The sequence below is a fragment of the Podarcis cretensis genome (genome assembly GCF_951804945.1).
Source record: "Podarcis cretensis genome assembly, chromosome: 11".
Lineage (NCBI taxonomy): Eukaryota > Metazoa > Chordata > Lepidosauria > Squamata > Lacertidae > Podarcis > Podarcis cretensis.
The window spans coordinates 12,197,664-12,209,914 of record NC_137180.1 but is presented as its reverse complement, the minus strand read 5'-3'; the positions used below and the strand labels follow the sequence as shown (position 1 = coordinate 12,209,914).

At 42.9% G+C, this 12,251-nt stretch overlaps 1 protein-coding gene across 3 annotated transcripts in view; it reads right to left on the bottom strand.

Moving 5' to 3' along the window:
• Positions 1-2,612: 2,612 nt before the first annotated feature.
• Positions 2,613-12,251, bottom strand: part of LOC307226702 (kelch domain-containing protein 3-like) — a 79,231-nt gene continuing 69,592 nt past the window's right edge. For 2 of the 3 annotated variants that reach the window (XM_079995626.1, XM_079995627.1), the window contains exons 17-19: positions 9,965-10,049; positions 7,185-7,289; positions 2,613-3,260 (exon numbers count right to left, since the gene is read on the bottom strand). In XM_079995626.1, the coding sequence (XP_079851752.1) occupies positions 3,156-3,260; positions 7,185-7,289; positions 9,965-10,049 (295 nt within the window). In that variant the 3' untranslated portion in view covers positions 2,613-3,155. The remainder of the gene's footprint in view (positions 3,261-7,184; positions 7,290-9,964; positions 10,050-12,251) is intronic. The other variant, XM_079995628.1, reaches the window with a different exon arrangement.

Below are 12,251 nucleotides of genomic sequence, written 5' to 3'. Positions count from 1 at the left end.
TCACCTCAGTATTTGGGAGTTGGATGGAATAGCTGCACAGCTCTAGTAATAAATAAATAAATAAATAAATAAATAAATAAATAAATAAATAAATATCCAGTACTTGCCAGCACCACAAAGACAATGATCCAAAGCAGGGGTCCTCATTGATTTTCCTCTTAAAACAAAAACAGAATGACATCACCATCAAATCACAGAATGCATACAGAGGTAACTTCTTATTATAGTTTTGAGATCTCTTCTAAAAATTATGTGAATCCATAAGGATCTGTGGCTTGGAGCCCTTTTTTTGTACTATGGCAGTGATGGAAACTACAGTATCCATGGTTTTATGGTTCAGTTAACGGAGACAGGTGTGATTTGATGGTCATGGGGGATGCAAACCCACCAAAAAATGTCATTTCAAGAGAACCCATTTTAGTGGCTCTAGCTTGTGTGCATGCTGGCACTCCATTCTCTCTCCCTACCTCTCCTTGCTCACTCAATTTTCCTCCTCCCTACAATCTTTACCCTTCTACAGCAGTGGCCACCCTGCTTTCTGTTCAGCTGCTGATATGAGCCTAGAGAAGAACACAGAACTGAACAAGCAAGTGAGAAAGAGCATTGTTCTTCCCACTTTCTCTTTCAGCCTCCAATGCTTTCCAGGGTTCTGATTGGCAGCTTGGTGCTGATTGGCAGCTTGGCACACAGAGCTTAAAGAGAACGTTCCCTATACTTTTGAAGGATGGGTGGATATAACTATTCTTGCCACCTTATGGGAAAGGGGACAAGGAATGGTGGGGCAGTGCTTTCAGGCAGGAAGACAAGTCCGTAAGGCAGTGGTTTGCAACCAGTGTGCCGTGGCACCCTGGGGTGCCTTGAATGATGGTCAGGGGTTCTGAGACCAGGGAGAAGAGTCGGTGGAAGAAGATTGGAAAAAATTCAAAGTTTATCTACAGAAACATTGTAAAATTAAGGAAGGATGTTGGAATGAAGCTATGCGGTTTTAGCAGAAATGTTATAAAGGATTAAGTAAAAATGGATTGGTAATTAGTGAAAGAGGAGAATGTAAAATTATAGTATATCAAGATAAATTTTTAGGATAAAAACAAAGATGGAAAGGACTTGCTGAAATATCTAATTGAACTAGAATACAAAAAAGGGAGGTGTGAGGAGGTCAAGGAAATAAGCAAAGGAAAGAAAGTTATGTAAAGGTTGGATTTGTGGGTTTTTTGTGCTTTGTTTGTTTAACTTTTTCTATTTTTCTTTCTGCAACCTTCAAAATTTTAATAAAATCTATTATAAAAAAAAATGAATGATGGTCAGGGGTGCCACGGACAAGCCTGGCCTCTGTCCCTCTTTCCTCCCCCTCCCTCCTCTCACGTCTCTGCCTCTCGAAGTTTGTTGCAACAGTCCTGGCTACAAGCTTCCCAAGCATGTGGTGCCTCTGGGGTTGGCCAAGGGGTCCTTCCCAGGCTCCTGTGGGGCAGTGTGAGGAGGCACCTCCTCTTTGGGGCAGGGGCAGCAGCAGCAGCAGCAGCGGCTGCCCAGAGGACTCCCAAGGAGAAGGGAGAAGAGAGAAAAGAGGAGGGAACACTCCACAAGGGAGGGTGTTTATAAAAGGGTGAGAGGCTGCCAGCTCTGCAGGCAAGGGGTGACATAACTGGACTCCTGAGCCCCACAGGGGTGCCGCAGAAATAATGCAGTTGGTTAAGGGAGCCGTGGACTCAGAAAGGCCGAAAACCATACAGTAGCTACATGCAAGGCACTGCGGACTCCAGTTGTAATGCTTGTTGTTCTCCGACTCTTCGTGGCCCCATGGACCAGATCACGCCAGGCACTCCTGTCTTCCACTGCCTCCCGCAGTTTGGTCAAAATCATGCTGGTTGCTTCGAGAACACTGTCCAACCATCTTGTCCTCTGTCGTCCCTTTCCCCTTGTGCCCTCAATCTTTCCCAACATCAGGGTCTTTTCCAGGGAGTCTTCTCTTCTCATGAGGTGGCCAAAGTATTGGAGCCTCAGCTTCAGGATCTGTCCTTCCAGTGAGCACTCAGGGCTGATTTCCTTAAGAATGGAGAGGTTTGATCTTCTTGCAGTCCATAGGACTCTCAAGAGTCTCCTCCAGCACCATAATTCTTTGCCTATTAAGACTGCTTAACTTCCCAGGGAAAGTTTTACTGGACTTAATTTCTGTGTTGCCATGCTTAAGTTGATGATTAATGTGATGTTCAAGGCACTAAATAAACAAATATTACGAACACAAACTTTATTCAGTTAAAAACTCTCATTTTCTTTCTCTCACTGTATGGCACAAGGTGCTTTCTGATCCTCAAACTACCTGCAGGAAAGTGATTTTCAAATAATCACATCAATGGTACAGTATGTTTTTCAGACTCTTCCACTGGCACAGTAGTGACCTATCTTTGATTCCAGCATGATTGTTCTACCAATCCTCCCAAATCAAGATGCATTAACACACACACACACACACACACACACACACACCCTACCTCTTACTGCAGACTCACAGAACACTGTAGCTATGAAGCTCATGAAAAGTTAAGAGTTAATGTGCACAGATCCAACATGCCCAAATTTTTGACAAGGAGAAAAAAATGAATTTACATTTCACCCTTCCTCCACCAGTCCTTTCCTCCTAAAGTCATATGTTCTCAGTAGTCCTCAGTACTGTCATTTCTGATAGTAACTTCTACCAGGAGCAGGATTGGAGCAGAATTCGTGGTCTCCTAGTGTATCCCATTCCAAAGTCTGAAAAAGGGAGAGGGAATCAAAGCGGCTTTCTGATCATAATCTCTCTCCCTGTTTCCTAGCTTTGCAAATCCATTAATCTTTCTTAACAAGAACAAATTTCCTAAGTTATGAATATAGTATTATATTCCTCCTGTCCATTTTAAAATGCCATGTCAGCACATACAAGCACCTGAGATATATATATATATACATATAAAATACTGAATCAAAAACTCAGAATATTTCCCAAAGTGGGTGGGGATTTAATTGAACCATCGTCCTGGGGCCGGATGGAAAGTTATTGAGATCAAACTTCAGTTTGTATGGTAACGGGAACTTCGTTACATAAGAGCTCAGTTGTTCAAGTGGTGCTGTGTAGCTGCTATGATCTAGAGCATGTGACCAGGCTTTATTCAGCAAACGGTTCACATTCCTTTGAACTGCTGCATTATAGAAAGGAGCTGCTGATTGCGCTGATAAACGCTTTGCTGTTCGTCTCTCAATCTTTCCTGGTCATTGAGAATCTCTTCCTGCGACAAAACAAGAAAACCGGGTTTTAGATTATTTTTTCCAGCCACGGGAATGAAGAAGAGTTTGGATTTGATATCCCGCTTTAACACTACCCGAAGGAGTCTCAAAGCGGCTAACATTCTCCTTTCCCTTCCTCCCCCACAACAAACACTCTGTGAGGTGAGTGGGGCTGAGAGACTTCAAAGAAGTGTGACTGGCCCAAGGTCACCCAGCAGCTGCATGTGGAGGAGCGGGGAAGCGAACCCGGTTCCCCAGATTACGAGTCTACTGCTCTTAACTACTACACCACACTGGCTCTGCAAGATAGGACATCTTCCTTTAGACCTGCTCCGCAATGCTATAATTTGAGCATGTGTTTTGCAACCTATCCATGTTTCTTGCAAAAAAAAATAACAGGTTGTTGTTGTTTTTTAAAAGATAAGTCTCTGGGTTGTAGTTAACACTGTGTAACACTTGCTTATGCAGCAAGACTTCCTGTTACTCTCCCCTCCCCATCATCCAAATCTGCTCTACAAGGTCTCTTGGCGCAGATTTTGAGAGGTGCATGGTTGGCATCAGGGAAGAGAAGGGAGAAGTTATGTTGGGCAACAGGAAGCCTGCTATACAAGCAGAACAGCACAGTTGGATACAACCCTCTGTCTCAGGCCATGAACACATTAGCTGCTTAGAACACAGTGAGGTCATCCCACCGTTCTCCTGTGCTTCTAGTTGCATTGGTACATTGCAGTACACACCAGAGGGGGGAGTGGGCCAATGTTCAGGGATGCTAGGACTTGTAGTCCCATGACATCTGGGGAATCACAGATTCCCAATTCATGCTATGGAGGATTAAGTGGAGTTGAAAGAATCCAAAAAGAATTAAAATACTTGATGGCAAAATCCAACTCCAGAGTGGACCAAATGAGGCTCTGTTGGTTTCTCAATGGGCCAACTCATAGAGAGTTTATTCATTACTGAGTTGCTAGTTGTACCTTGGAAGCTGAACAAAATTGGTTGGAAGTCGGTTCGACTTCCAAAATGTTCGGAAACCAAAGCGCAGCTACTGGTTGGCTGCAGGAAGCTCCTGCAGCCAATCAGAAGCTGCAGAAGCCCCGTTGGACATTTGGGTTCCAAAGAATGTTCGCAAACTGGAACACTCATTTCCAGCGTTGCGGCATTCGGTAGCCAAAATGTCTGAGTACGACTGTATTTGAAGCTCAACAGATCACTCTCCTTCGCAGGCTGAGAGAAAAATGGCGAAAACAGGATATTTATTGGGAGTTGGACAGTATGATTTTTGCAGCTGCTGCTAAAGTTGCAAAACAATGGGGCATGGGACGGAGCAATGGAGAACTTCTGAAACAACAGTGGGATATTAGCTCCGCCCAAGGCATGATGGAGAACAGCAACAACCGGGAAACAGTTGACATAATATTTTACAAGGACAGGAAGAAACATTGTGGACAGAATAATTGCCACGCACAGGGAGAACAAGGATATAGTTTGAATGCTTCACCTGTAGATTTATAAATCATTTAATGTGTCAATATGAATAGAAGTCGCTAGTATTGCAGTTGTTGTATAAGGGAGTGTAGTTGAAATTAAAAATATTTTTGAATGCAGAAATGAAGTAAATAATCAGACTATCAAATCTAGCACATGGAAGGCCGACTAAATTGCATAATTTGGCACCTGAAGGATTGGTATTAGTAATTGTATTATTATTTGGCATTGTTATAATGAAGCTATTATTGGATTTTTGTAACTGAAAACTAATAAAAATTATTATAAAAAACCCAAACTCATAGAGACCTTAGATAGGCCAACTGGCTTATGCTTTACCTAAACTAACGTTTTCAGCTCAGGTTCAAGTGGGCTTTCAATGGAGCAGTTGTTTTAAGCTGCAATCTGATACCCACAAGAATATGCCCAGCTGAATTCAACGGAGCCTCTGAGTAGATGCATAGACAGAGCTGTGAGTCTGCCATCAGAGGCACCAACAGCGATTCAATTCAACATCACAAAGACATGTGATGTGCAGAGAGGCACCCTGAATCCAGATGATCTTGCAGAGGTGCACCTTGTTTGCAGTGCTGGTGTACCGCAGCATGGGTTACATGAGTTAATAATAATAATATAATAATAATTTATTATTTATACCCCACCCATCTGACTAGGTTTCCCTGGCCACTGTGGGCAGCTTCCAGCAAAATATTAAAATACAATAATTCATCAAATGTTAAAAGCTTCCCTAAACAGGGCTGCCTTCAGATGTCTTCTAAAAGTCGGATAGTTGTTTATTTCCTTGACATCTGGTGGGAGGATGTTCCACAGGGCGGGCGCCACTACCAAGAAGGTGCCTTGTTCCCTGTAACCTCACTTCTTGCAGTGAGGGAACCATCAGAAGGCCCTCAGTGGGATTGTAACATGTGGGATTGTAACATGTCACATATCTGTTTACATTCCAGCACAGATTGCTGGAGTCCTGTGAGCGGAACATCCGCTCTGCATTGCTTTTGTTTTTAATCTGTCTCTGAAAAGAACGACAAGGAGAGAGGCCATGTATTTCTTTGTCCTGATTTACCTTATTTTTTGCTCCATAAGGCGCACCTAGTTTTTAGAGGGGGAAAATCAAGAAAAAAATATTATTGGAATATTTCCCCCGCTCGCTGTCTTGGCTTCTTTAGCTGCGCGCAGCCTCTCCGGCTGGGAGAGGCTGTGCGCGGCTATGGCAATTCCCCCACCTCCCGCAAAAGCCCACAGGAGCCGCGCACCCTTTAAGGAGCGGGCAGCTCCTGCGCGCTTTTCTACGAGGCGGGAGAAGGGACTGACGCTGCCAGTCAGTCCCTTCTCCCTCCTGGGGAAAAGCCCGCAAGAGCCGCACAGAGCTTGTGTGCGGCTCTTGGGGGCTTTTCCTTCCTGCCTCCCCCCTGCATTCACTCCATAAGATGCACACACATTTCCCCTTGCTTTTTAGGAGGGAAAAAGTGCGTCTTATGGAGCGAAAAATACGGTATGTGTAATAAATGCATAGTTTAGTATAGTATCCACGCCTCGAGCCTGGTCTGTTGTGTGTTTACTCTGCTGAGTAATGTGTCTCTTGCATGCACAGCAGCATGAGTCATGGATGAACGTCGGAGGAGGATGACTGATGGATCTCTGCAGCAGCAAGGCTGAGAAGGAAGTCGCTCTGGCTGGGGCCAAGTCAGCTGGCTTTCTATCCCATGGTTCCGACAGCCTTTTCCCCACTGATTGGGCGCATGCCCACACCATTTTGTAGCCCCATCTCTTCTTCTGCGATTTTCGTGTACATGCTACAGTTATCTTTCAATTTCCGATTTTTGCCGATATGTCATATTTACACTGGGGATAAGTGGACACTGACACGTTGATCTACCCTACCCACATGGTAATTATTGTTTTGCAAACTTAATTTTTCTTTATTTTATAGTTTTGTAACCTAAATATTTGTATTTTTCAGATCGGACCATGGCTTCTTCAAGTTGACAAAAATGTGTAAACAAGCCTGATGCCTTTTGTTATGCCATTTTTGTCTGGTCAATACGAAGGGTATCGGCAAGAAAAACTGACATTCTGTCGCCTATCCCAGTATTCCTTCAGCATTTAGACCTATCTCGCACTCTGAGGAACTCCCAATTCCAGTTGCAGGTGTCAATGCAACAAAAATTTTGTTTCCCAGTGTTATTTGAGGGAAGCCATGCATGTTAAAGTGCTACAAGACTGCCTTAAATATAAGGTATGAAACAGATTACCGGTAACTAACAAGTTTTATGGCTGGCAGAACTAAAGATGGACCCCCTCAATGCTGGAAGTACAGTTCTTGCAACAGCAGTGTGCAGTTCTAAGTAAATGTTCCGCGAATAGCCTGGAAAGCAAGCCTTAGGGACAGGGCATTAGGAAAAGCCCTAACTTGTAATATTTACCCTCAATTTGCAGAGCTCTTTTCTTTCTTTGTCATTCTCTTCGGCTCTGGCTTGGAGCCACGCTTCATTCTGAGCTTTGTGCTTCTCCAGCATCTCTTGGAGCTCCTATTTTTTTTTGCAAGTAAAATAAAATCCACAGTCGTAAAGGTTTTAAGTGTTTTTCAGGCACACATTTAAAGTTATAGGATGAGATCCAACATAACAGTGAAAGGCGTGGAAGAGCTGGCACAGCTCCACAAGCTATTTTCATTGCACAGCCAGGAGTGAAAGCAGAAGTAGCAGAACAGGACCAAAAAGTATATGATAAATCAGGGTGGTCCGACTTTCAGTATGAAGTGGGCCGCAAGAGAACTTTGACACAGAACCCACACACTGAATTAAATTCCCATGTCATAATTTAAAGTTACAGGTAGGTAGCCGTGTTGGTCTGCCGTAGTCGAAATTTTTTTTAAAAAATCCTTCCAGTAGCACCTTAGAGACCAAGTAAGTTTGTTATTGGTACGAGCTTTCGTGTGCATGCACACTTCTTCTAAGGTGCTACTGGAAGGAATAATTTAAAGTGTTTGCAATGTATTCCATACTATTTAATATCATTTTAGATGCACAATTAATACATATAATTAAATACACAATAAATTTAATAAATTTAATTTTCAAAAAAACTTAATACACAAACAGATGTGTGCGCTTTCATTAACAATGCATGATATTGGAAGATAACAAGGGGACAACAAAGATGGATTCTCTGTGCTTCAGTGGTAGCCAAGAGACTCACATTGACGAACTGGAAGAATAATGATATGATCCCCTTTAATTAATGGATCGACAATATGATAACACTCACAACTTATGGACTACTTACAGACGTAGATTTTGCTTGAATAAATATGACAGTATTTGGAATGAGTTTATACAAAATGTAGTAAGCTGTTAATATTTATATGCGTATTGGGATAATAATATCAAATCTATAAAAGAGTAGGGTATTTTTTATATATTCATATATTGTTTTTTTCTCTCTACACATTTTTTGCCTTTTTATTTTTCTCTTCCTCTTTTTTCTTTGTATCACTTTGCAGTCAAACCTCGGTTCTCGAATGGCTCCTTTTTCAAACATTTCAGCTCCCGAATGCCAAAAACCCGGAAGTAAATGCTCCAGTTTTCAGAACCCGAAGTCCAACGCGGCTTCCACGTGAGTGCAAGAAGCTCTTGCAACCCATCGGAAGCCGCGCCTCAGTTGTCGAATGTTTGGGAAGCCAAGCAGTCTTCCGGAATGGATTACGTTTGACAACCGAGGTTTGACTGTATTTCTTTATACAATAGTACCTCGGGTTAAGTACTTAATTCGTTCCGGAGGTCCGTTCTTAACCTGAAACTGTTCTTAACCTGAAGTACCACTTCATGTTTGATGCTTTCTCTTGAATGCTGATCTTGTGGCCCACAGGTGACTCAAGGTTGGACTGTCCTGTGATAGATTAACACTGGGCCTTGCCAATGGGGTCTCTACCCATCGGATTCAACTCTTGCACTATGTTAAGAAAAGGGCTGCCCCTGCTGGCAAGGGACTGTTGTTCCAATGGCCATAACAAGATCTCAGTGACAGAGATCAATGAGACATTCAGAATAGCTCCAGAGATCTGATTTAAAATGCTCACAGGTGGTGGAAAGATAGATTCTTATAACTCTTGTGTGATTTGCAGTGGATCAGCAAGGAGACCTTACTCCCAAATGTTTAACCATAGCAGCAAGAAAATCCCAGCCCCAGCCAAACCCTAAATTATATGCCTGAAATGAAGGGAGTCTGGTATAACCGTGAGTGGGTTTCTCTGCAGGGGGGCTGTGAGCTCCATTCAGTTCCGATACTTAGATATATTTATGGGCTCAGAATTCTTTAATTTTCAATGGAAATCTTTTTGCACCAGCCTCCGATTGGTGGATCTTGGGGTTGTAGTTTAAAAAGTTCCCACAAACTGAAAGTCCACCCATCCCTGGCCTATAATTCTTCCAACTATTTTAAATATTATTCTTCCGTAGGTAACAACAACAAAATCCAAGCAAGCGGACAATATTTCAAAACGATCTAGCAACAGAAGCGTCACTGCATCAAACCATTAAATCACAATTAAGGTAAAAGGTAAGGGATCCCTGGATGGTTAAGTCCAGTCAAAGGTGACTATGGGGTTGTGGCGCTCTTCTCACTTTCAGGCTGAGGGAGCTGGCGTTTGTCCACAGACAGCTTTCTGAGTTGTGGCCAGCATGACTAAACCGTTTGTGGCGCAACGGGACACCATGATGAGTGCCAGAGTACCTGGAAATGCTGTTTTCCTTCCCACTACAGTGGTAACTATTTATCTACTTGCACTGGTGTGCTTTCGAACCTGCTAGGTTAGCAGGAGCTGGGACAGAGCAATGGGAGTGCACTCCGTTGCACAGATTCAAACCGCCGACCTTCCAATCGGCAAGCCCAAGAGACTCCGTGGTTTAGACCACAGCGCCACCCGCTCCCACTAATCACAATTAGCGGGACTCAACCCTCAAACATCTCTCCAGAGCAGGTCATGTGTTGATGGTTGCTAACCATGTTCTCCATGTCAAATGTACCCCATTAAGCAATACCAGCCATTCTAAAAGTTTGCTATGGTCATCACTGGATTTCCTCTTTCTTCAACCTGTTTTGACCATTTACTCATCAGTGTACCAAACAATTGTCACATGTGAAAGCTACCTAAGATGATGTAGGAATGTTAGTTCCAGAATTTCATGGAGGAACAGAAACTTACCTTCTGTTGATTTTTAAAATGTTTGTTGAACTGCTCTTTTTCACGTTGAAAAGTCAGTGTTTCCTGGACCAGTTCAGCTTTTGCACTGAAAAGACGATCACAGGAGAAAATAAAAGGTTTAAATGTTTGGGTTCAAGAAGCCACAAGGATCATGAAGACTGGAGGAGCAGAAAAGATCCTCCTTGAATACAGGGATCATTCTTCCTACCATACAGATGTTGAGATAAAAACAGTGGTAGTCTCTACATCTTCCTTTGAAGATGAGTCTTGATGGTTGATTGAGCTTGAAGAAACCCTAGACAAGTGAATCCTGGTCCCCCCCCCCTATTTTAATTAAAAACAAGGTGAAAAAGAGAGAATCTCTGTGACTGATTCAGGCCTGTGCCAGGACAACACAGAACTTTTTGTTTAATTAGTGATGAAATATCTTAATGCTTTAAATATTTTTGAGAACCTTTCCATTTTACAAGTTTCCTGCTCAGGGTTAAGAATTACCTATGCTTCTGTTTGGTTAAACTGGCAAGCAGTAGTTCATGGAGTACCCTAATAATAATAATAATAATAATAATAATAATAATAATATATTATTTATATGCTACCCATCTGGTTTCCAACAAAATATTAAAATACCGTAATGCATCAAACATTAAAAGCTTCCCTAAACAGGGCTGCCTTCAGATGACTTCTAAAAGTCTGGTAGTTGTTGTTCCCTTTGACATCTGGTGGGAGGGCGTTTCACAGGGCAGGTGATACAGAAGATAGGATGAAAGGGCAGGGATCTAAAAATATGAACTGGACACGTCAATGTCAAGGCAGGTGAGCAATCACTTTGCCTGTTGACTGGTAATTACTCAAATGTGTGCTTTTATGTTAAACCCAAAGGTAGAAATCCATAGATCACTTTTAAGTAAATCATAGTTAAATGTTACGCTAATATAGGTTCAGAAGATTTAATTTCAGGGCACGGGGGAGTAGAAAGCTGAGTTTCATTCATCTGTGAATTATTTTAGTGAGGTTGGCACCACCTGTTTGCTAAAAAGAAATATTGTGTTTCTCTCAGACAACTCCTCCCATCCCCCATTTAGAGACAGAAGCTTTTGGTCTGGGCAATTAGTTTGAGAAAAGTGTGTCATGGAGTAAAGTCTCTCTTTCAGAGAGAGACAAATGCTTGCAATGTTCTTTTTTTCTGGCTTGGGTGGGAAGTATGATGTAGTTTTGACAAGATTCAGGGACAGAATTAAAGGAAGGGGAACGAAGAAGACCTAGAATCTTGGTATAAGTCCTTAATTAAGAGAGGACTAATTTTTAATGTGGGGACGCGGGTGGCGCTGTGGGTTAAACCACAGAGCCTAGGACTTGCCAATCAGAAGGTCGGCGGTTTGAATCCCCGCCATGGGGTGAGCTCCTGTTGCTCGGTCCCTGCTCCTGCCAACCTAGCAGTTCAAAAGCACGTCAAGTGCAAGTAGATAAATAGATACCGTTCCAGCGAGAAGGTAAACGGTGTTTCTGTGCGCTGCTCTGGTTTACCAGAAGCGGCTTAGTCATGCTGGCCACATGGCCCGGAAGCTGTACGCCGGCTCCCTCGGCCAATAAAGTGAGATGAGCGCCGCAACCCCAGAGTCGGCCACGACTGGACCTAATGGTCAGGGGTCCCTTTACCTTTACTTTAATTTTTAATGAGGAGTAAAGTTATTCAGGGGTGTAACCAGAATGTAGCCTATGAGTTGAAATGAGATGGGTTTTATATTAAGGAAGCTTATAAAGAAGTGGAACTTAGTTTGGCTGGGGGCTGACTTTTTCTCTCCTGGTTTTTTTCACACAACTTTTCAGCTTGCCTTGGTTTTCCTCCGTGGATATTTTTATCCTTCCTCCAACTGCGCCTTCCCAGGTGGCATGCTGGCTTGGTGTTTCGGAGAGCTGGAAAGTGGCTCTGCGCTTTTTGCATTTCCTTTGGCAAGCCTGTCTGTTTGCTAAGAGGAGACTTTGGGCTGGAAACCAGGGAACTATTTCCACCAGCACCCCTGCTGTGTATCAAATCCCATTTGTATGTCATTGTACACTTCAGCAAAGCCTGATGTGTTTCCAAGTCAACCACGATTTGTCCACATGAGGAGGCACAAAGGGGGCATGGATGTCGTCATGTGGCTTACATTTCCTCTCCCCCCCCCCATTTATTTTATTTTTTATTTTAACAAACAAACAAATGCACAACCCAACGCCCATTTAAATTTTCAAATTAGATCCAATCTGGAGGTTTTTCAGGGGACAGATCAAAACGCAGTATTTT